The 24,784-nt window shown below is 46.0% G+C and overlaps 1 protein-coding gene across 11 annotated transcripts in view; it reads left to right on the top strand.

Moving 5' to 3' along the window:
* llgl2 (LLGL scribble cell polarity complex component 2) overlaps positions 1 to 24,784 on the top strand; it is a 142,317-nt gene that overhangs the window by 52,455 nt on the left and 65,078 nt on the right. For 9 of the 11 annotated variants that reach the window (XR_009767203.1, XR_009767204.1, XR_009767202.1 and 6 more), the window contains 4 exons: positions 1,885 to 1,952; positions 2,049 to 2,202; positions 3,237 to 3,341; positions 20,156 to 20,251. Coding sequence is in view for 4 of the 11 variants with exons in the window: in XM_061663883.1 (XP_061519867.1) it covers positions 1,885 to 1,952; positions 2,049 to 2,202; positions 3,237 to 3,341; positions 20,156 to 20,251 (423 nt within the window). In the remaining 7 variants the exon portion in view is untranslated. Of the gene's footprint in view, positions 1 to 1,884; positions 1,953 to 2,048; positions 2,203 to 3,236; positions 3,342 to 20,155; positions 20,252 to 20,854; positions 21,254 to 24,784 lie in introns of those variants that run through there. The other 2 variants (XM_061663885.1, XR_009767205.1) reach the window with 2 other exon arrangements.

Genomic DNA, 24,784 nt, shown 5'->3' with positions numbered 1-24,784 from the left:
ATACTGTACATGCATGCATACATACATGCGGCGGCTGAAATAGGTATTTAACACGTCACCGTTTTTCTCACGAAATATATTTCCAAAGGTGGTATTGAAATTTTCATCAGATGTTGGGAACAACCCAAGTAATCCATACATACAAAGAAAGTAGAACAAAAAAAGATAATAAATTAAGTTGTGTGTGATAATGTGAAATGACAGGGAAAAAGTATTGAACACATGAAGAAAGGGAGGTGCATAAAGGAATGGAAAGCCAAGACAACACCTAAAATCTATCAATAATCAAGCAGCAATCCAGCCGCTTGTCGGTGCAAATGAATATCAGTTGGTTCAGTCCAAATTGATGGCCTAAAAAAAGGTCTCATTGCCAAGGTGTGAGTCAAGACACATCTCATGATGGGTAAGAGCAAAGAGCATCAATACCATCGCAAAGTAATTGTAAAGAAATTAATTACATTCAAAAATGTAAACTTTCATAGATTACAGATTCAGGGGCCACAATTAAAAACAATTCAAGTATTTGTTTATTTTTACATAATTTGGGCTTCCAGCTCATAAAACCCACAAAATCAGGAATTAAAAAAATTAGAATATTGTGAAGAAAGCATTTACTTCTCAGTTTTTGTAGGAAAAACAAGAAAGAAATTAGGGTCACATTAAATCAATCAAAATATGGTATTTTCAAAACGATCTGTTAATCTGCAATACTTGGTTGGGAATCCCTTTGCTTTAATCACTGCCTTGATGCGCCGTGGCATTGCCTGGGAGTTATGGAAGCCCAGATTTCCTTGATGCTTGCTATCAGTTCTTCTTTGTTTTCGGGTCTGGTGCCCCTCATTTTCCTCTTGATAACACACACCCCATATTGACAAAAAATTTTATTGTGGAAATTGTAGCACATTTATTAAAAAAGAAAAACTGAAATCTCACACAGCCATAGATATTCTGATCATCCTTGAGATGGTTCTACACCTTCATTGGAGTCCAGCTGTATTTGATTATACTGATTGGAATTGATAAGCCACACACCTGTCTATAGAAGACATTACAGCTCATAGTGCATGTTCGAGCAAATGAGAATCATGAGGTCAAAGGAACTACCTGCAGAGCTCAAAGACAGAATTGTGGCAAGGCACAGATCTGGCCAAGGTTACAAAAAAAATCTGCTGCACTTAAGGTTCCTAAGAGCAGAGTGGCCTCCATAATCCTTAAATGGAAGACGTTTGGGACAGCCAGAACCCTTCCTAGAGCTGGGCGTCCGGCCAAACTGTGCAATCGGGGGAGAAGAACCTTGGTGAGAGAGGTAAAGAAGACCCCACAGATCACTGTGGCTGAACTCCAGAGATGCAGTCGGGCGATGGGACAAACCATCACTGCAGCCCTCCACCAGTTGGGGCTTTATGGTTCACCCCAGATCTTGTCCCAGTTGGTCGGTGTTGAATCCATCTCTGATCATCGCCACCTAACCCGCTCTTCAAGCAGGAGAGAAGGCGGGGAAATAGGACAAGGAGCAGTAAAACAGGGCTGTGTGTACTTTGACTAAATGCCAAAGTGTATAAGTAGGTCTTAAATTGAGATTTAAGCATTTCTGCAGATGTAGCAGCGCTAATATCCGCGGGTAGAGCATTCCAGAGTTTGTACTGGAGCCAGAATAGACAGACAGACATTTTCATCAGGATATACGTACTTGATATACGTACTTGGAAAAATTGTTCAGTTTCTGGCATGTTGAAGCCCCCCAAAAGTTGCTTCATTCAAAAAGATAAACAGCGATTCAAAGAGGGCCTTCACACTGCCTGGTACTCTGGCCCTAATTGCATCCATTGAATCAACTCATATTAAGTGTTCATAACTCTTAAACACTATGTTCTTTTTATTCAGCCATGGCCAATAACCGGAGGGCAGAACTTGGCCCCAGATCCTCCACAGAGAGATCTCTTGCTCACAGGGTCAGGTCACCTAAATTGTTGTTCTGAACCATATTTCATCAACAAACAAAATTCACTTGAATTTTTAACAGTATTATTTTTGCCTGTTATGTGTAGGCATGAGGATGGAACTGTGCGCTTCTGGGATGCCTCAGGAGTCTGTCTGTATCCCATGTACAAATTGAGCACGGCTGGAGTCTTCCACATAGACACTGACCCCAATGACAACATGCAGCAAGGTGCTGAAGGAGAATGGCCACCATTCAGAAAGGTGTGTGTTTGTTTAAAAGCATGTTTTCCTTTCTTTTCTTGACTTACAATCATTGCACCTGGGTCTTAAAGGTCCCATATTTTGGCTATTTTCACCTCCATAGAGTTACTCTCTAACATGGACTCAGTATAAAAGTGTCAATTTCATTTCGAGAAACACCTTGGTTTTGTCATACTAGTGTCCAGAGAAGGCCCCTCTGGAACCTACTTCTTTTTGAACCAGTTTTGTATTCGCTTTGTCCATATTTGGCCCTTTCCTCTGTTTGGTTGGCTCCGTGTAGAAGACCCAACCCTCACTATTTGTGAGAGCACACATTTGTTACGTTGACAGCACCAGCTCGGGGCTGAGAGGTAGACGGGGAGCTTCACTAGTGACGTAGATAAGCTTGAGAAATTCGAATTACCTGATTTCAGGCCTCTTGGCAGAAAAAACGTCTGTAACTCAGGAATCTTGCGGACAATTTTAATTCATATTTCACATGTTTACTGAGGCACCGTAGAGCCAATATAACATCTCAAATACTAGAAAAAATTGGTTTGGTAAAACATGGGGCCTTTAAAAAAAACTTGAGATTTTTACTCTCTATTATTGCATTCATCCATCTTCCGAGCCGCTTCTCCTCACTAGGGTCGCGGGCGTGCTGTAGCCTATCCCAGCCAACATCGGGCAGGAGGCGGGTACACCCTGAACTGGTTGCCAGCCAATCGCAGGGCACACATAAACAAACAACCATCCGCACTCACAATCACACCTAGGGACAATTTAGAGACTTCAATCAACCTACCATGCATGTTTCTGGGATGTGGGAGGAAACCAGAATGCCCAGAGAAAACCCACCCAGGCACGGGGAGAACATGCAAACTCCACACAGGCGGGGCCGGGGATTGAACCCCGGTCCTCAGAACTGTGAGGCAGACGCTCTAACCATTCGGTCACCGTGCCGCCTCTATTAGTGCAGTATGGTCTATTTACTCCAACCTACACGATCATACCTAGTGATGTCTGTAAATTCTGGTTAAATTTTTATTGTCTAGGTTGGCTGCTTTGACCCCTACAGTGATGATCCACGGCTTGGTATTCAGAAGATCCACCTATGTAAATACAGTGGTTATCTTGCAGTGGCAGGAACAGCTGGACAGGTGAGATTACAGTTGCAGGATATATTGTTAAACTCTGTAAATCACGACCTGAACACGGTGGAAAGATCTAAGTGCCTGAGTGATTTTAGGAGTTACAATGAACAAGAAATATTAACACATTTTGTTTTGTTGTTTTTTCCTATGCCCCTCCTTGAGCCGTCACCTTGTCGTGGTGGAGGGGTTTGTGTGTCCCAGTGATCCTAGGAGCTAAGTTGTCTGGGGCTTTATGCCCCTGGCAGGGTCTCCCATGACAAACAGGTCCTAGGTGAGGAACCAGACAAAGCACGGCTCAAAGACCCCTAATGATGACGACAAACAATGGACTTCATTTTCCCTTGCCCGGACGCGGGTCACCGGGGCCCCCCACTGGAGCCAGGCCTGGTGGTGGGGCTCGAAGGTGAGCGCCTGGTGGCCGGGCCTGCACCCATGGGGCCCGGCCGGGCACAGCCCGAAAGGGTAACGTGGGTCCCCCTTCCCATGGGCTCCCCACCTGTGGGAGGGGCCATATGAGTCGGGTGCAGTGTGAGCTGGGCGGTGGCCGAAGGCGGGGACCTTGGCGGATCCGATCCCCGGCTACAGAAGCTGGCTCTAGGGACGTGGAATGTTACCTCTCTAGCAGGGAAGGAGCCCGAGCTGGTGTGTGAGGTTGAGATGTTCCGACTAGATATAGTCGGACTCGCCTCCACACACAGCTTGGGCTCTGGTACCAGTCCTCTCGAGAGGGGTTGGACTCTCTTCCACTCTGGAGTTGCCCACGGTGAGAGGCGCCGAGCAGGTGTGGGTATACTTATTGCCCCCTGGCTCGGCGCCTGTACGTTGGGGTTCACCCTGGTAGGACGAGAGGGTAGCCTCCCTCCGCCTTAGGGTGGAGTGGAGAGGTCCTGACTGTTGTTTGTGCCTATGCACCAAACAGCAGCTCAGAGTACCCAACCTTTTTGGAGTTTTTGGAGGGGGTGCTGGAGAGCGCTCCCGCTGGGGACTCCATCGTTCTGCTGGGGGACTTTAATGCTCACGTGGGCAAGGGCGTGATTGGGAGGAACGGCCCCCCCGATCAGAACCCGAGCGGTGTTCTGTTATTGGACTTCTGTACTCGTCACGGATTGTCCATAACGAACACCATGTTCACGCATAAGGGTGTCCACACATGCACTTGGCACCAGGACACCCTAGGTCGCATTTCGATGATCGACTTTGTGGTCGTGTCATCGGACTTGCGGCCGCATGTCTTGGACACTCGGGTGAAGAGAGGGGCGGAGCTGTTAACTGATCACCACCTGGTGGTGAGTTGGCTCCGATGGTGGGGGAAGATGCCGGTCCGACGTGGCAGGCCCAAATGTATTGTGAGGGTCTGCTGGGAACGTCTGGCAGAATCCCCTGTCAGAAGGAGTTTCAGCTCCCACCTCCGACAGAACTTTGCTCATGTTCCGGGGGAGGCTGGGGACATCGAGTCCGAGTGGACCATGTTCCACGCCTCCATTGCTGAGGCGGCCGACCGGAGCTGTGGCCGTAAGGTGGTCGGTGCCTGTCGTGGCGGCAATCCCCGAACCCGTTGGTGGACACCAACGGTGAGGGATGCCGTCAAGCTGAAGAAGGAGTCCTATTGGGCCTTTTTGGCCTGTGGGACTCCTGAGGCAGCTGATGGGTACCGGCTGGCCAAGCGGAATGCAGCTCTGGTGGTCGCTGAAGCAAAAATGGGAGGAGTTCAGTGAGGCCATGGAGAAAGACTTCCGGACGGCTTCGAGGAAATTCTGGTCCACCATCCGACGTCTCAGGAGAGGAAAGCAGTGCACCACCAACACTGTGTATAGTGGGTATGGGGCGCTGCTGACCTCGATTTGGGACGTTGTGAGTCGGTGGGGAGAATACTTCGAAGACCTCCTCAATTGCACCGACACGCCTTCCCATGAGGAAGCAGAGTGTGGGTTCTCTGAGGCGGGCTCTCCTATCTCTGGGTTTGAGGTCACCGAGGTAGTTAAAAAGCTCCTCGGTGGCAGGGCCCCGGGGGTGGATGAGATTCGCCCGGAGTTCCTAAAGGCTCTGGATGTTGTGGGGCTGTCCTGGTTGACACGCCTCTGCAACATCGCGGGGACATCGGGGACAGTGCCTCTGGATTGGCAGACTGGGGTGGTGGTCCCCCTTTTTAAGAAGGGGGACCGGAGGGTGTGTTCCAACTACAGGGGGATCACACTGCTAAGCCTCCCTGGTAAGGTCTATTCAGGGGTGTTGGAGAGGAGGGTCCTTCGGGAAGTCGAATCTCAGATTCAGGAGGAGCAGTGTGGTTTTCGTCCTGGCCGTGGAACAGTGGACCAGCTCTACACCCTCGACAGGGTCCTCGAGGGTGCATGGGAGTTCGCCCAACCAGTCTACATGTGTTTTGTGGACTTGGAGAAGGCGTTCGACCGTGTCCCTCGGGGAGTCCTGTGGAGGAGGGTGCTTCAGGAGTATGGGGTACCGAACCCCCTGATATGGGCTGTTCGGTCCCTGTACGACCGGAGTCAGAGTTTGGTCCGCATATCCGGCAGTAAGTCGGACTCGTCCCCGGTGAGGGTTGGACTCTGCCAAGGCTGCCCTTTGTCGCCGATTCTGTTCATAACTTTTATGGACAGAATTTCTAGGCGCAGCCGAGGCGTAGAGGGGGTCCGGTTTGGTGGCCTCAGTATTGAATCTATGCTTTTTGCTGATGATGTGGTTCTGTTGGCTTCTTCAAGCCGTGAGCTCCAACTCTCACTGGAGCAGTTCGCAGCCGAGTGTGAAGCGGCTGGGATGAGAATCAGCACCTCCAAATCTGAGACCATGGTCCTCAGTCGGAAAAGGGTGGCATGCCCTCTCCAGGTCGGGGATGAGATCCTGCCCCAAGTGGAGGAGTTCAAGTATCTTGGGGTCTTCTTCACGAGTGAGGGAAGAATGGAACGGGAGATCGACAGGCGGATCGGTGCAGCGTCTGCAGTGATGCAGACTTTGTATCGGTCCATTGTGGTAAAGAAGGAGCTAAGCCGAAAGGTGAAGCTCTCAATTTAACGGTGTCAGATTCCGCTTATCCGCAGGACTAATCGGGAGAAATGTCCTCCGTTTAAAGGGTTAATAGCCCCTGTTATATAGCAGGAGCTTTCCAAGCCGGTATAGAGATGAATTCGCCTAGGTGTGCTAACTGCCTTTAGTTTTACGGAGCCAATCCGGTCTGCTCTCACTTATCACCCCTTGATGAGTAACCGCACCGAGTAAAAGGACAATAATGTGTGCGCTCCGTTTTTACAGCAGCTCCATCTCTTATGAATCGTTTGCACTTGTTATTGACTTAGTTGATTTAACAATCCTTGTTAGGACAGTATGGATTTGTTTTTGTATTAAGCAGAAGTGATATCGATGAGTTACTTTTGGGGATAATATTACGACACGGTGATATTAGTGTCGTCGACGTTCATTCTCTTATAAGAGGTTGAGTGGTAAGTATGAGAATACTCATATTTATAAGATTGACAAAGATAGAAAAAAATTAAATCGATTTTTAATATAGTGATTAACTAAAGATACACTGATAATAAAATGACAGCAAGGGTATGTAATAGAGTAATTAATGATAATAATAACAAAAATGAAAAGAAATTGAAAAAATAAAAATATAAAATCATAATACTAGTTTAACCTTTTGAGTGAGCTTTAAAGGGTGATCAAGTCTCCTTGAGCTGAGATCCAGCCCCTCTATGAATTGGGCCCAGGGCGCAGGGATGCTCTGAACGCGTTGACAAAAGCCGCCCATTCGTGAATGCCCCCCGCCACTCCAGTAAGCGACGTCGGACCAAGAAAGTCGGGGTTCTCCTCTGCATCCATCAGCAGGTTCAACATATCTGGCGTCTCGGGTGCAGCCGGATCCAGTGGGACGGATGGAAGGTCACAGATAGGGTACCATTGGTTGCCCAGGGTCTCCTCCTCCTCCTCCTCCTCATCTACCTCTATCACCTCCCCCGGAGACGGTGGACGCCCAGCCGATGAGACGATGCTTACCTCCGGCGTCCGTCGGGCGGCTCTGGGCTCGGGGGCCTCAGGCCTAGATGCCCGGTCCGGACGCTGGTCAGCAGTGGCGATAGTGGTAGAATTCTGCTCCTCTCGTGGCCGTGTCACGGGGCTGACTTCTATACAGGAGGCGCCTCTCGTATGGAAGGTAAAACGGTGGCTTCCGTCAGCTAGGCGCCAAGCCATGCGAAGCAATGGATAGACTCGACCTAGGATTTGGCCGTCTTCTGTTAGAATCCCGAGGGGTACTGAGGGTACACCTTGAACTGAATGTGTCATAATACTCGTAGTCGCCAGGTCAGCAAAGGTCAGCCACAGCCAGTCGTCAGTGAAGAAGCCCTCCACACTTGCCCCAGCATCTAGGTAGAGTCCGTCAGGCACAAGCCAGATCTCCTTCCTTGAACTAACCAGTGAAGGGAAGCAGCAGTGTCCCAGGAAGGAACCACCCACGATCCATGCAGATCGAAGGGAAGTATTCCCACAAAGGACACACTGCGGTGTAATTACATTCTGTAAACATACACATTCTCAACACAAAATCATCAACTGAAGGGGATCCTAGGCATCAGCCTGGTCCCTTACAAAAGTCACCTGACCCGGAGGTCGGTAGATAGCCGTGCTTTTCCTATCAAGAGAGCTTGTTCTCATACTGCGTGGGAGTGAGGGGGTTGTCACTCGCCAAGCAGCAGAGTTCCGAGGTGGGAGGGTAAAGAAAGCTGAATACGTGAAGAACCAGGCAATTAAGACTAATTGGTCAATTACGCACATCCAAAGAAGAAGGGAAATAATACCCCAAATGGTTCCCCATACGATTAATTTAGCCAGGCGCCAAATCCATACCCTGTTACTTTTATTCTTTTGAAGACGGATGACCAGGTTCATCACGTATAAGGCCATGGCGATTGCAAGCACGCCCTCCAACACCACCGCTACGTAAATTATTTCAAAGGCTTTCATTGAAGTTATGTCTAAGACTATGCAGCCTATCAACAAAACTGTTTACGCAATACCTTTGGTTGTTTTATAATTAATTATTATTCGGCCATGCATAAACACAACGAACATGCCGAGTCCCAAGGTATCAGTGCAAAACACAAATCTCAAAACCAAGACTTGAACTATAGATATGGCAAAAATAATGAACAGAGTTATTTGATGAAAATGCCATTGGCCGGTACAGCAATAAATCACCCATATTGCTAAAATCATCCAATACTGAAGTTCATTACTCACATTTTGCAAGGCACCTGGTCTATCATAAGTAGCATTGTTTGATGAAGAACACGCCATGGCTCAAAGTTTTTACCCTTCTGTCACGTAGTATGAACTGCGAGGAGCCGTGCTGCGCGGCAGCCTTTATACTAGCGCAGGCACCGCCCCCTCCTTGGTCTCTTCCTCCTTGGTCGTCAGAACTTTTTTCTTTGGCGCCGGCCCTTTCTTGAACAGCTTCACCTTATCAACCTTATCAACGACGTTTCTTTTTGGAGGCGTCTCCATCTTCTCGTATTGCCCAGGCATGGGTATTTCTTGTTGTCCTCTTTTGATGAGTGCTACAGCTATTGCAGCTGCAATTATTAGTGCAAGTCCTAATAAGAGCCACCATCCTATTTCCTTGGCAAGGTTAAGTAGCCAAGAACCTATATCTAGGCTTTCTTCCACAATCTCTACTGCAGTTTTAACGATAGCTTTGCTGACTTCTTTTATATTATTTCCTAGAACTTTTCCGATTCTTTCATACCATACACAGTCATGTAGGCTGCTGCCATGGCCGCATGACATCCAATGTTCCGAGGGTGTATGATTGCTGATTTGAAAATGTTTTTGATGACCGTTTTAAAAGGTGCAGTCACAGATAATTTGATATCCTTATAGTCAGTCCCGTTTGTTGTCCCTATCACACACTGGTAGGTTCCCGTGTCATTGATGCGCAGCCTGGATACCTGCAACTTGGCCCATCCATTTTTAATCTGCTCGGTGAGAAGCCTGGCGCGATCTCGGAAGTCCGGATGCTGGGAGGAGGCTTGCTCCTGCCTGTGATTCATACGGTACACTTCCCGAGACTGAGCCAGCGAGGTCCAGTGCCAGGACACCGTCAAGTTCTTGTAGGGATACTGAGACAAAGGGAAGAACCGGCAGCCCATTACCACGTCTCCTCCCAACTCGGACTTATATCAGGTCCGCTCCGCATAGGTGGTTAGCAAGACTTGGAGACTTGGCTGGAACATGACTTGCAAAATAAGGACATTGTACCACTTCATTTGGATCTTTTTGTATTTTCTTCAGTAAAAATAGTTATTTTACCTTCTTCTGCTTTCTTGGTTTACTCTTTTTCTTATAACTTGAATGTTTGTTAGGTTCGTGAAGTCGGGCGAATATTCCTTTTAGCGATCCAGTTGTCCTTCTACTTCGTCCAACCTATGGGACAAGGCAGTTGTCCCGGCTGATAGAGTGATCAGCTTTTCAGTTGTTTTCTCTATGAATTCTTCCAATTTGGTGAGAAAGGGTTTCTGGTCTATAAATGCGGCTCGATGCTGCAACACGAGAGCTGTTATCTCCTCTTGTTCTTTCTGTACTACTTGTAGTGCTGTTAGCATGACCCTTAACAAATCTGCTACGTTCGACGCTTGTTCCTCCAATTCAGTCGTACGGGCTCTCAGGGTATTCAGGTGATCCATTCCTCTTTTTCCTTGTTATGTGGGGTGAGACGGTGCAGTTCTCAATCCACTCACGTCAATCTCACTATATATTCACTCGCACATTTGCGCCACCTCCTTAAGGGGGTGTTTCTTAAAATTCAAGTATCTCCAAAAACAAAAAGTCAATGTTGTAGGGCCCAGTGGAAAGGTTTCTTTTAATACGTTTAACCTAGAAGCCATTTGTGCTTCCAAGGTTACTTATATGAGCTCTTAAGTCGCGATTTTGATCTTCCATCCTAGGTCTTAATTCTGTGTCGAAGGGGATGATGACTCGTCGCTTGGTCTATTCCACAGACGAGAGAGCCATCCCTTAACTACTTCGTCACCACTATCAATCGTTTTTATGTGGTGGTTTTCCTCTGGTTTTTGTGCCTTCTTCTCAGGGGTGGAGTCCCCCTTTACAGGCTGTCGTTGCCAATTCCATCCGGTTTTCTTGGGCTCCCATTCTTCATCTTCTGAAACGTTTTTCCTTGCTTTCATTACTCGTCCTATTTTCCTCCATCTCTGGCTCCCATAACATTTTGGCCATTCCTTGTTATATATAGGGCATCCTCTCAGAGACCAATGGTACATCCTATTTGACTGCACGTGCCCGTCACCGGTACAGTTAGGGTAGGGGCACCTATCCTTTCCCTTCCTAATCTCAATGCGTTTCCTTAAACTATCAACTTCTTCAATGCTACTGCCTGAGCAATTTTAGGCAACTTCAATCGCCTCTTGCCAATTTTCCAACTCTTCTGCCGCTGCCTCTGCTAGCGTTAATAATTTTGTTTTTCCACTTAAGCCGCTTGAGGCCCTTATAGGACTATAATCTTGGCTTGTCCTTTCCCCTCCAACAGCTGTGCTCATCGATAACTCCATTCCTATGGAGTATATTCCTTCATAGGGTACTACGGCCATCTTAACTCTGACCTCAACTCGATATTCCACTGTTGTTTTTTCTAATGACACTAGATGAGGTTTCCAAGGACTCATCTGTAGTATAGCAACCTTCTCTTTATACTGCATTTCCTTGGTCGTTCCATCTAACAACGTGCAATGAGTATACAAGCCATTTTCTTTCTTTCTTGAGTACGCTCGGAAGTCCCAAATACAGTCTTTCTTTGCTTATCTCCCTCCTTGTAGGGTGAGTCAAAATGGGAGGCAATCGGCCTATTGGTATCTCTGCCTTTGTCACTTGCCATCCCTCAGCTTGACCAGCTAACACCAATGTTCCGTCCAAGACCCTACTCCAGCAGTGGTCACAATATAGTAACGTATGTCCATTCCACCAACATTCACAGTTCCTCTGTCCTTCATTTCCTTGTGGGTTCAAATCCCATTGGGCATAGAATTTTAATCTGGGCAAATATGTTACTCTGCAATTTTTGCATATGTAGGCGTCAAGTACTTTGACTGGACCCAAGTTCTCCAAGGTCGGGGAACCGGCTGCCCCATCCTGGCTAGTTCCGGGTCCTCTGTCAGCCTGTGATTCGGTATTTCCGCAAGAGACACAGCCTTGGTTCACTTGGCTCCAACTCAAACTCTCCACCACTTTGGCTTACCTCCTCCTTTACTCGGCCGATGTCATGGGCGACAAAGGGGCGTTGATTCAATTCCTCTGAGGGGGACGGCCTTCCAGTCCTGCTCCTCCCATTCAAGTACTTGACCAGCTCCACCAACTTTTCATTCCATTCTTTTCCGTTAGCATTTTTTCCTAGCCAATTTTTAGCTAGACCAATGGTCCTTTCAGCCACACCATTGGCCTGGGGGGGTGTAAGGCGGTGAATAAACTCTAGTTATACCCCATTTTTGACACCACCTGTCTACCGCAGCGTTTTTGAAAAGGATTCCATTGTCAGTTCTTAACTCTTTTGGTACTCCTAGCCACATCCATCCTTCTAGTGTCTTGATCACACTTCTAGCATTAGCTTTTCGCACTGCTTTTAATCCAAAATGTCCTGACATTGAGTCCACTAGCACGATTAGGTATTTTTCACCTTTCGTGCCATTCACTCCCATGGGGCCTGCTACGTCCATGCAGACTGATGCCCATGGCACAATGCTCTTGATAGTCAATCCTTCAGCTCGCTGTCCTCGGCGTCCTGCGTTGTATCTATTACACTGCTTGCATTCCCGCAACACAGCTCGGATTTTCTTATCTGGGATCCAAAGTTCCAGTCCTTCCAGCTCCCTCTTTGTGGGTAAGGCACCTCCATGGCCTAGCGCTTCATGTACGGCCGTAGTAACCTCACGCACAAACACGTCTGGGACCACTTTTCCTCCGGGGGTTTTGTCCCATCCGTCTGCTCCTACAACAACTAACTTTCTCTCTTGGTCGTATTTATCAACTTCATCATTTCCTCTCCAATGGGCCCCGTCCTTAACGTGGGCTCTCTGGTGGACAACATTTATGTTCATATTTAACCTCAAATCGGCTATCTTTTTCCATAATTCTGCATGGGCAACTTGTTTGCCCTTCGCTCCTTCATATCCATTTTCCTCCCAAATGGATAGGTCTTCTTTAAGAGCTTGTGCACAATAGTGACTAGTGAATTTTTACGCGTCCCACGTGTAACCTTATAGCCTCCAACAGTCCTTCCAATACTGCTGTAACCTCCTTGGGCACTGCCAGGGGTCACACCTTTACGACAGCTCTTTTCTTTTCCCTCATGTCTAAGGATGAAGCCCCAGTGGACAGACTGGTCTTCACCTTTTTTCGATCCATCAGTATAGAGAATCCATTCGTATGGTTTCTCTGCTTTTATCTCTGGCTTTACTCGTTTCTTTGACGAGGGGGTTATTGGTCCTATCTCCAAATCAGGGTCAAGTAGGATATCTTCCCATCTCCCCCATCTCACGTTGGTTGCTTTAGTGCTTTCGATGGTATCTTTACGCAAATAGCGATGAACTTGGCTCTGTGTGATGACCCTTATTCCTTGCCCCTGGGCTAAATCCTTTAACGTCCCCCAGTATCTGGCTAGGACTGCCAGTTCTCTTTCCTCCTGGGGAAACTTCTTCTCCACGCTGCTCAGGGTGTAGGTTCATAAGGTCACCAAACCAGCTCCCTCGTTACTGACGCTCACCATAGCCGAGTCCTCGTCGCACTCCACTTTAGCGATCCATCTTGTATCCAAACCCCTTGGCTCTAGTTGTACAGCGTTTCTCACTGCTTTCTTCAATTCTTCTATGCTCTCTTGGTCTTTTTGCTGACCAATCCCAACTTTTAGACTTTCCTTCTTCAGGATTTTTCCGCAGACGGGCATAAAGGGGCTTTGCATATTTTTGATAATAGGGGACATGATCCCGAACATAGTTGCATAGTCCGAGTATCCTCTGTAATTCGTTCTCGGACGTTGGGGGTAAGATTTCTTCAATCTTCTGTCGATAAGCGTCTGAAAGTCCCAAGTCATCTGACACTTGGAACCCCCAAGTAGTCGACTTGGAACCTAGCAAATTGCCATTTTTTCAGATTGAGTTTCAGTCCTGCTGTTGTTACTCTTTGAATTACATTTTGTAAGGTGTTCAAATGTTCTTCTTCTGTATCGTTCGCGATGAATATGTCGTCTATATAAACCGTGACTGGCAGCCCCTCCAAGACGTCCAAAACCGCTGATTGAAACACATTTGGGGAATTTTTGTATCCTTGGGGTAATCTCTGCTAGACGTACGATTTCCCCCTATGTGTGAATGCCGTCTTTCCTTGCGATGCTTTGGCTATCCTCAAGGAGAAAAATCCATTAGCCAGGTCGATGCATGATTTATATTTTTTCACTTTCAGCGTTTTCAGAGATGCCTGGGGGTTTATGAGGCTTGCTCGATTAGCCACCATTCGGCGGTTCAGAGCTTTAAAGTTGATAACTGGCCTCCATCCCCCTCCTACCGATTTAGGCTTTTTGACAGCCTGAATGGGGCTGTTTGTTATTGGATTTGGTTCTTCACAAATTATTCCAAGCGCCAATAGTTCTTTCACTATCATTGCCATTTCAGCCACGGCTAAGTCGGCTAACTGAGTTAAAGTGTCTCCTATCATGGTAAAAGGGCGATAAATGTTAAGGGGTACTCCGCAATAGGGAATATGGTAAATGAGTTAAGAATGGAAATTTAATGTAACCTACAAAATATAGTTTATGCTCATAATCTAGTTCTTCATTATGTAGCTCCGAAAAGACTATCACCGACGCTAATAAGTGTCCTGGCTATCGTCTCCTTTTTCTTCTGTTAGTTGGTTGAATACAGTTAAAATAAAATAGCTCTTCCGACATGCACATTGAGCACGACACGAGAGATTTCTTGAATGGTGCCTTTCTCAACCATGACATGCAGGACAAGAGTGGGGAGGGAGAAGAGAAAAGAGAAGGAAAAAAGCCGCTGAGGGACTGGCATTTCGCACTTGCGTAGTCAACAATCTTCGGATCCATTGCAGTAAATCAGCAACAATATCACAAGGACGAGCAATGCTTACTGCTAAAATAAAAAACTGAGTGCTTCAATGGCACAGTAGTCTTTTCATTGCAATCTGGCTGAGACGGCATTACCGTGGAGACTAGTCATGAAAATAACCACAGCTGGGGTGGTGTTGCAGTGGCACGAAGCTTTTTAACTTCCCCTGCGGTCACAAACAAAGGTTAGCTCTGTCACTTGTCACTTTCTTCCTGCTGACGTCAACACCGCATCAGATCACCTACGGAAGCCTTGGATGGACATAAACCAACAGCAACAACAATAACTACCTGTGACCAGTAAAAATGTGTATGGACAAAAAATTACAACATCTGCACAGCAATCACACACGTCTGAAAATCAACCGCGTACATTACCTCAGATGTCAACCAGGAGGAGCCTCAGGTCTCAAGTACATTCATATTATATTACAGTGGGGCAAAAAAGCATTTAGTCAGCTACAAATTGTGCACGTTCTCCCACTTAAAAAGAGGATACAGGCCTGTAATTTTCATCATAGGCATACCTCACCTATGAGAGACAAAATGAGGGGAAAAAAATCCAGAAAATCACAGTCAATAACAAAAGTTCATCTCAAGATTTTGTTATATACCCTTTGTTTGCAATGACAGAGGTCAAATGTTTTCTGTAAGTCTTCACAAGGTTTTCTCACACTGTTGCTGGTTCAACTCCCTCCAAAGATTTTGTATGGGGTTGAGATCTGGAGACTGGCTAGGCCACTCCACGACCTTGAAATGCTTCTTACAAACCCACTCGTTCGTTGTCCGGGTGGTATGTTTGGGATCATTGCTGAAAGACGCAGCCACGTTTCATCTTCAATGCCCTTGCTGATGGAAGGAGGTTTACACTCAAAATCTCATGATACATGGGCCCATTCATTCTTTCCTTTACACGGATCAGTTGTCCTGGTCCCTTTGCAGGAAAAACAGCCCCAAAGCATGATGTTTCCACCCCCATGCTTCACAGTCGGTATGGTGTTCTTTGGATGCAACTCGGCATTCTTTCTCCTCCAAACACGACAAGTTGAGTTTTTGCCCAAAAGTTCTATTTTGGTTTAAGCTGACCATATGACATTCTCCCAATCCTATTCTGGATCATCCAAATGCTCTCAAGCAAACTTCAGACGGGCCTGGACATGTACTGGCTTAAGCAGGGGGACACTTCTGGGACTGCAGGATTTGAGTCCCTGGCGGTGTAGTGTGTTACTGATGGTAGCCTTTGTTACTTTAGTCCCAGCTCTATGCAGGTCATTCACAAGTTCCCCCCGTGTGGTTCTGGGATTTTTGCTAACCGTTGTGATCATTTTGACCCCACGGGGAGAGATCTTGCGTGGAGCCCCAGATCGAGGGGGATTATCAGTGGTCTTGTATGTCTTCCATTTTCTCATAATTGCTCCCACAGTTGATTTCTTCACACCAAGCTGCTTACCTATTGCATATTCAGTCTTCCCAGCCTGGTGCAGGTCTACAATTTTGTTTCTGGTGTCCTTTGACAGCTCTTTGGTATTGGCCATAATGGAGTTTGGAGTGTGACTGTTTGAGGTTGTGGACAGGTGTCTTTTATACTGATAACGAGTTCAAACAGGTGCCATTAATACAGGTAACGAGTGGAGGACAGAGGAGCCTCTTAAAGAAGTTACAGGTCTGTGTGAGCCAGAAATCTTGCTTGTTTGTGGGTGACCAAATACTTATTTTCCACCATAATTTGCTAATAAAGTCTTACAAAATCAGACAGTGAATTTCTGGATTTTTTATTTTTTTTTTCTCATTTTGTCTCTCAGAGGTGAGGTATACCTATAATAAAAAAATAACAGGCCTCTCTCATCTTTTTAAGTGGGCGAACTTGCTCAATTGGTGGCTGACTAAATATATTTTTGCCCCACTTTAAATACTATACTACGATAATATATGTTGCAATAATAATATATATATAATTGCTAATATCAGCAATGTTAATTCTTTGTTAAATATTGAATTTTGTGGTCAGCACGTTTTCTAAATTACATAGCTTTGTTTTTGTTGTGTGTGTGTTCTATATATACAGTGTGTGTGTGTGTGTTTGTATATATTATTTATTTATTTATACACATATATCATGGAAGTGACTCGCCTATGTCGAGTATGTCAACAATGTCTACATAAGTCACACCAGGTGTCAGTTTGGAAACATTTTCACTCATCATCGCCTCCATAGCGGCGAATAACCGACTATCCACGAAGTGAGGACGAGTAATAAACAGGAAAAAGATGAGAAGCCATGCTAATTGCTAAGCCATCTTGACATGTAGTTACAAAAACACAGAAATAGGTGATTGGGTGATAGTATACTTGTCACATAGGTCTGGCTAGAACTGGGTTATAGCGGAGAAAAAAACAACTTTGAAAAGCAAATTAATACGTGGAGAGAAATCGAGAGAAAATAATACATAGCTACACGGCACCCTCTGAAACCAGAAATGAATAGGTATGTCACCGCATCAAGTATATTAATGTAATAAATATTTATAATGTAACTTTTATTTGTCCCACAATGGGGGAATTTGCGTTGTTTCAGCAGCAATAGTAGATTCAAAATTCAAAAACACCATGCAAGAGAAGACATTTGTACAAGAAGTACATTGCACAAAATAGAAACCTCAAGTATTGGCTGTGAATAAACTATCCAATCTATTATCTATCTGTTTGTTTGCAAAATAGTGCCAATTTTTTATTTTGACATTTGAGATTGATTAAGCTACAGACTAACTTTCCTTACTATGACTGAAAACAGAAACTGTAAAGACGAATTAATCCAAAGAGATATTTTTGATGAGGACACATTGAAATCTCTTATACTTTGACTCAGGCTGCAACTGGGTGCACTATTAAAGGGTTAATGCATTAACTGCATCAAAATAAATATTGAAGCCTGAACTATTGTGATTATAGAGTAATGAATATGTTGTGCAATTAAACAGTTGCTACAGAATCAGGACGCGGGAGCAATTCAGTATTTTAAAAAAGGTTCGCTTATTTCAACGGCCGCTGAGAGGCACATACCTAAGTACCGCCCCGCATACATTTTGGCCACAAGCATCGCATTTTTATCCACACGGACATGATAAATATTGTTAAGTATTGTTCTAAAACAAAGAATTAAAGACCCCTGATGAAGAAGACAAATTATGGACTCAGGTTTACCTTGCCCGGACGCGGGTCACCGGGGCCCCTCTCTGGAGCCAGGCCTGGAGTTGGGGCTCCGAGGAGAGTGCCCGGTGGCCGGGCCTGCATCCATGGGGCCCGGCTGGGCACAGCCCGAAAGGGTAACGTGGGTCCCCCTTCCCATGGGCTCACCACCTGTGGGAGGGGCCATAGGGGTCGGGGGCAGTGCGAGCTGGGCGGTGGCCGAAGGCGGGGACCTTGGCGATCCAATCCCCGGCTACATAAGCTGGCTCTAGGGATGTGGAATGTCACCTCTCTGGCAGGGAAGGAGCCCGAGCTGGTGTGTGAGGTCGAGAAGTTCCGACTAGACGGACTCGCCTCCACGCACAGCTTGGGCTCTGGTACCAGTCCTGTCGAGAGGGGTTGGACTCTCTTCCACTCTGGAGTTGCCCACGGTGAGAGGCGCCGAGCAGGTGTGGGTATTCTTATTGCTCCCTGGCTCGGCGCCTGTACGTTGGGGTTCACCCCGGTGGACGAGAGGGTAGCTGCCCTCCGCCTTCGGAGGGCGGCTACTCTCACCCAAACACCAGTTCAGAGTACCCACCCTTTTTGGTGTCCTTGGAGGGGGTGCTGGAGAGCGCTCCCGCTGGGGACTCCATCGTTCTGCTGGGGGACTTCAATGCTCACGTGGGCAATGACAGTGAGACCTGGAAGGGCGTGATTGGGAGGAACGGCCCCCCCCGATCAGAACCCGTCGTGTCATCGGACTTGTGGCCGCATGTCTTGGACACTCGGGTAAGGAGAGGGGCGGAGCTGTTAACTGGTGGTGAGTTGGCTCCGATGGTGGGGGAAGATGCCGGTCCGACGTGGCAGGCCCAAACGTATTGAGGGTCTGCTGGGAACGTCTGGTGGAATCCCCTGTCAGAAGGAGTTTCAACTCCCACCTCCGACAGAACTTTGCTCATGTTCCGGGGGAGGCGGGGGACATCGAGTCCGAGTGGACCATGTTCCGCGCCTCCATTGCTGAGGCGGCCGACCGGAGCTGTGGCTGTAAGGTGGTCGGTGCCTGTCGTGGCGGCAATCCCCGAACCTGTTGGTGGACACCAATGGTGAGGGATGCCGTCTAGCTGAAGAAGGAGTTCTATCGGGCCTTTTTGGCCTGTGGGACTCCTGAGGCAGCTGACGGGTACCGGCTGGCCAAGCGGAATGCAGCTTTGGTGGATTTAAGTTTTTTCCAGTATGTTCCTCTCCAGTGAGTCACTCGGAGAAAAAAACTGAGCCGATTTGCCAAAGTTGGTGAAAGAAAGTACGCGGTAGACTCCCTAATGTTTAGCAAGTCTTCCCTTCTGTAAGTGAGTCGCGTAATGTCTCCAAAGACGAACTAAAAAAACATAGACAATACTAGAGAGCACGTAACCGAGGCGACCACACTGGTAGGCGCCATCTTGTCAGATCTCAACATATTTAATAAAGTCTCTCACTATTGACGTTGATACTGATTTCGAATGTACTGCACAGCTGCGAAGAGCATTGTAGCTGTCACTATTATTTTCTTCCTTCTTTATGTAACTGGACTGAAGATTAACTCATAACGGCTGCCGTCAGGCGCAAACCTTCTCCCTTCCTTCAACAGGTCGAGAAGTTGCATCATTTTTGCTCGTTAGTTGTTACTGGTAGCATCTTCCTCTGCTACTAACTGCATACCTAAGAAAGCACAGCCAGGAACTCCCGACAGTCTTCCACCAGGCTTATGTCTCACATCCATCGCTTCTGTGGTTACCAGGAGTTTTTCAAGGCTACAAACTGTTTGGCTATAAGCGTGTAGTATTATTAATATTATTACACAGCTGAATACGACCACAAATACAAAATCAAATTTACACATCCCACTTTATCTCCCTTACTTGTGGTAGGATGATCTCATTCCTCTGAAGTAGAAGGCTTAAACGTACTAATGCCACTGAACAAGGCTGCAATGAAATAGCAAAAGGCTATAAAAGTGGCATCTTCCATTGATTTCCTAACCTGTACAATTCAACAAATAAAATGAGTCACATAGAACATTGATAAACTAAATTCCTAAATTAAAAAAATCCATGACAAGTGTCTCTAATGAAAGGAATATTCTGAAAGAATGCACTAGCCTTTGTAGCTCAGCCTGCAATGTCTGCATTAGCAGAGGAGAATGCCTGCCACACACGTACCAGAATATTTAGACCACTGGCAATCGGAGGGAGGTCACACCCTTCACTATCTCTGATTGGTCTCGACCACAGTATGGGCCGAATGCTTATCTGTTGTTGAACCAAGTCCTTTTCTCCTTGAATGGCTGGTCAGACCGTTATGACCTCAGATTCTTATTTTCGTCACACCGTTGAGAAATTAGGGCGACCATGAGACCCTAGGTTCTTCTCATTAGTAAATATTGTTTTGCACTGATATCCACCGCACTGAAAGAATACATTCCAAGCTCAAATTTGACACTGTTGTTGTATGTGACTAATTCTATCAATTGTCTTTGAAGATTCTGGTGCTGGAGCTCAATGACGAGGCAGCAGAACAGACTGTGGAAGCGAAAGTTGTGGATTTGCTGCTCGGCCAAGAAGGATTCCGCTGGAAGGTAAACAACAATATGGTTACACTAAAAGAAAATACTCTATACCTATTTGTCCTTGAATAGACAGTATGTACAGTTGTGAAAATAAGTATGTGAACCCTTTTAATTGCCTTAATTTCTGCATAAATTGCTCATAAAATGTGATCAGTTTGTCACAACAATAGACCCTTAAAATAAATAAAGAGATTTGTTTCCAAATATAATCTACATGTGTGAAGATAATTGCTGAAAATGTGCAAAAACAAAGAAAAATGTAGTTCTGAATTCTGGAGATATATCGTTAAACTGTTTTCCACCATTTTAGTTCACTTTTTTGGGAGGCGTGGCTAAAACGAAGCCCAGGTGCGCACTTGAACTTTCTGCCATGTATCGGTCTTCTCCCACTGTTTAAGTGCTGAGTGCCTTCATTCCATCAGTGGTCATCTGGTGTGGTTGGAAGTTTTATATTTAATGATAATTACTTGGCCTATTTCTACCGTACAGTGCGGTCAGCTAGCTATATAGACCTACACCCCAAACATGCATCTTCCCTGGATGCCACAGTTTACAAAATAGCTTGGTGTCATTATTTAAATTCACAAGAATTATGTTTTGTGTTTTATTCAGGCTATCATATGTTGGAACGCAAATCATTGTGGGTATATAACTAGCAGGACGGATGTGCTCAGATGTCCGTCATGTTGTTTGAGCCACCGGTGGAATGACATCTGCCGCAGTGTTTAATAAAAGTAGTGATGACGAGATGAAGCTTCATGAGGCATTGTGACACTTCAGCCATTACGAGTAATGGTTCATTTCCTGATGCTTCATGTGCACACAAAACCACATGCTGGCCATGTGCATCATCACAGGCAGCTGTAACTTAACCACGTGTGATGTGTTACATTTCAGTCTTTTTGGCTCTTGTGCATGACTATGTATTACAAAACAATATTTGACCAGGTAATTTCCCAGCATAAAGTGTATAATAAATATTTTTTTAATGTAATCTGTGTGCGTAAAATATTCATCACTGATATGGCAGGTTGTGTAATGTTTTTCTGTCACTTTCGAAAATGACATGGGCTGAAGCAGGCAGAGAACTTTGAAAGTTTAGATATATAAATTTAGAAATAACAGTATCACCATTGTTTTTTTTAGTTTTAAGTTATTAATTCAAGAGCAAGATTATATAAATTGGGGTACAATAATTTCTCCTCTCCCAGGTGGTATTATTGTACCCTACTTTCTTGGAACACAATAACACCTCACCTTTGAATCAAATAAGAAACGGTGGAAAATACAGTTATTGATAAACAAATGTAATTAATAAGCCTCAAGTCATGAAAGTTACTTATCTGGCACGGTCCTGCCTCAGGTTTGAACTCATGTGACCACCATACCTCAGGTTGAGAGTCAAGTGAGAGAACCGCTAGGCTATTAGCCCAGGCGGGTAGGAGCCTCTTTCCAAGGATTCCGAGGAGTGACGTTTGGCACTGCGCGAGTGGTAATCGCTCACTCTCTCTACTGTCGAAGCTATATCCATGCTCTATGCTAAGAGAGTAGTAGCCCATACAAACTATACAATCTTTATCCAAACTCTGAGCTGACCGCGACTTTATTTAAAAATAAATAAATAAATAAATTTTTAAATAACACATTTTGAATGGAGCCTGCATGAGGGGTTTATATTGCCGTCAAATCTCGTGGCATACTCTGAAGCCCTTCCCAAATTGGTCACGTGATACAGCCGGGCAGCGAGACTTCGGACGTCATCACTTTCCGCTCCTCCCCGAAATGAAGCAAACCTCGATACATGCTTTGCGGAAACACCCCTTCCATTACCAGACACGTGCCTCGAAGACTCGGCACATCTTGTAACATCACTAAATAAAAGGTAGACTTGAAGTGTCTGTTATTTGGACCTATACAACTGAAGGTGTATTTTCTTTTGTTAAATTACTTCTGTGCTTTAGGTCGTTGCCCTGATGCGTCACCCGTCTTCTATTAATCTTCAATTAGCTGACAGATGGCCTTAAGCTCCACTCATACCGTTGTGTGTTCCTTCCAAACATCTCAACTTTGGTTTTATCTGTCCACACAATACTTTGCTAGGAGCACTATAGGTGAGGTATACCTATGATGTAAATTACAGGCCTCTCTCATCTTTTTAAGTGGGAGAACTTGCACAATTGGTGGCTGGCTTGAATACTTTGTACAAAAGCCAATTGTTTGCAATGACAGCTTCAAGATGCCTCCTGTATGGAGAAACTAGTCACATGCTTTCCTCAAGTGTGATTTTGGCCCCTTCCTCCACACAAGCCAGCTGCCACCCAAAAAAAAGATCATAGTCCGCCTTAGCATGAGTCCATGTTAAGCACCCACTGCGAGCAATAACAGGCGAGGGCACCAGGAGAGGGGCGAAGAAGGTGGGGACCTGAGGGATGGAGGGGGTAGCGGGGGGGGGCATAGACCCCTGGAGTCAAGCCAAGAGAAATGCACCCACTCTATTACTATGGTTACCAGGTCCCCGACTGTCAACCATTATCCCTGTACCGTCATAGGGCGATGATGACCCGCAACCGTCACCCCCACCCAGGCCAACCAACTCTCCATAGGATGTGAGAATGTATGTGGTGCATTAAAAATCAGCGGGGGAAAGGCATGGCGGGCCAGAGAGCAGACTGGAGTGTCTTCCCCAGCCCGACACTGCCCTCCCCCCATTGACGGCTGTATGATGTATTAAAACTGGAGGACCAGCCGGGCAGAGAAGGGAGGCGACCAGACTGGAGACCAGCACAGATGTGCCAGGACCCGGCCCGTCATCCACCCCATCATGCCTCGTGCCAGCCCCCCAGGGGACCCTGAATGAGATGTGAATGTGCCCAGTGTGCGAAATATGTACAGTGTCATAATAAAAATGTGCTGAGCGTGTGAAGTAAGTGGCTAGACTCCTGCGGGCCCGGCCAGGTCCGACCGGCTGGAAGACCACAGAGGAAAGGGGGGCACCCCCCCCACCGACCACCACCCCGCAAACAGTACAGGGCACAGAAGGCGGACCTCCCCAAGGCGGGAGGCACCAACACCCTACCATAGGCCCCAAAGTTAGCCGGGGACCCCTCACAGCCCGAGCGAGAGAGGGGTGACGACCACGGCGCAGCGCCCCGGGAAGAGGGAAGAGGAGGACATAGGCCCGGGGTGCAGCAGCACGGCCCCCACCCCCACCCCCCCCCCACCTGGAGACAAGGATGAGGCCCCCAGAGGTTTTTCTGAGTTATTTTCTAGATTTTGCCATTGGTTAATGTTTATAGCTCGTTTATCTTTCCAGTTTAACAATATTGTTATTTTAGCGATTGCTAGAATTACAAGTATTGGTTGAGCATGTTTATTTGGTAGATGTATACCTTTTCAATCATCCAATAGACAAAGATAAGGAGAAATTGGAATCCTACAGTTCAAAACTGGATTAGCTGTAATTACGGTTGTTGTTTTTTTGTCATTGAGAATGTATTTCTGCAGATTTGCGCCCTGTATTTATTGTCAATAGACCTTGAGATACTTTAGGGATTGTTGTTCTTACTTTATAGTTTTGAAGGAAGTTACCACCTCTAATTTGACATTCTTGGCATAAGATTTCACATTTCATGAATGCATTATTTTTTTAATAAGTGATATAGTCGGTCAGTTCCACTTTGTTCCATGGGCTGCAGTAAAGGGGTATTTTGTTAATCTCAAATTTGATATTGTTCCACATTGGGAGGGAATAATATGGTGCTGATTGAGATTGTATGGTTTCTAGACTTTTCCAACAAGCTGGTAAAGTGGTTGCAATAATCAGATTGATAAAACAATTGTGGTGTCGACTTGTGCTGATAAATGTGAGGTCTGAAAGTTTGGTGCTATTGCAGTCAATCTGTTCTAGTTCCAGCCAAGATTGTTGTTCAACAATTGGATGTAACCATTTAATGAGGTGCTGTATTTGGCTAGCTAAGTAATAGTGTTTGAAGTTTTACCTTTCTGAAGGGTAGGTAGGCTAATTCTATTTTTCTTATTTTTAGAGAACAAAATAATAAATTCTTTATTATAGGCCTGCGCGAAGCACTGAAGCAAGCAGCCCTTGTTACTGTCCTGCATATTTATTATTTATGAATACTTATTGTGCCGTTTTTTTTTTCTTATGTGCTCGGATTTTGCATGTCCATTTTAACGTATCCGCACAAATGAGGTCCCAAAAGTCAGCCGGACTCAGACCGGTAGTGATGGGAATTGAAAACCATTTCCTGTTGATAACCGGTTCCAAAGCAAATGATTCCTTGGAATCGTTCGCCAAAATCCCAAGCGGTTCTCTGATTGATTCTGGTAAGAATAATGAATCGGCCTGCGCAATGCGTGAACCATCTCCCATTCATGGAAAACTTGGCCTGCAAGTGGTAGTAACTCATTCCCTGCCAATGCCGTCCAAAGACGTCATTCAGAATCCATCTATTCCCTGCCAATGCCGTCTAAAGACATCAATGGCATTTTTTTTTAACAGGGATGGGTGGGGGAGGGTCTTGT

Source organism: Phycodurus eques, chromosome 19 (assembly GCF_024500275.1).
Source record: "Phycodurus eques isolate BA_2022a chromosome 19, UOR_Pequ_1.1, whole genome shotgun sequence".
Taxonomy (NCBI): Eukaryota; Metazoa; Chordata; class Actinopteri; order Syngnathiformes; family Syngnathidae; genus Phycodurus; species Phycodurus eques.
This window is presented reverse-complemented; position numbering and strand designations above follow the sequence as displayed.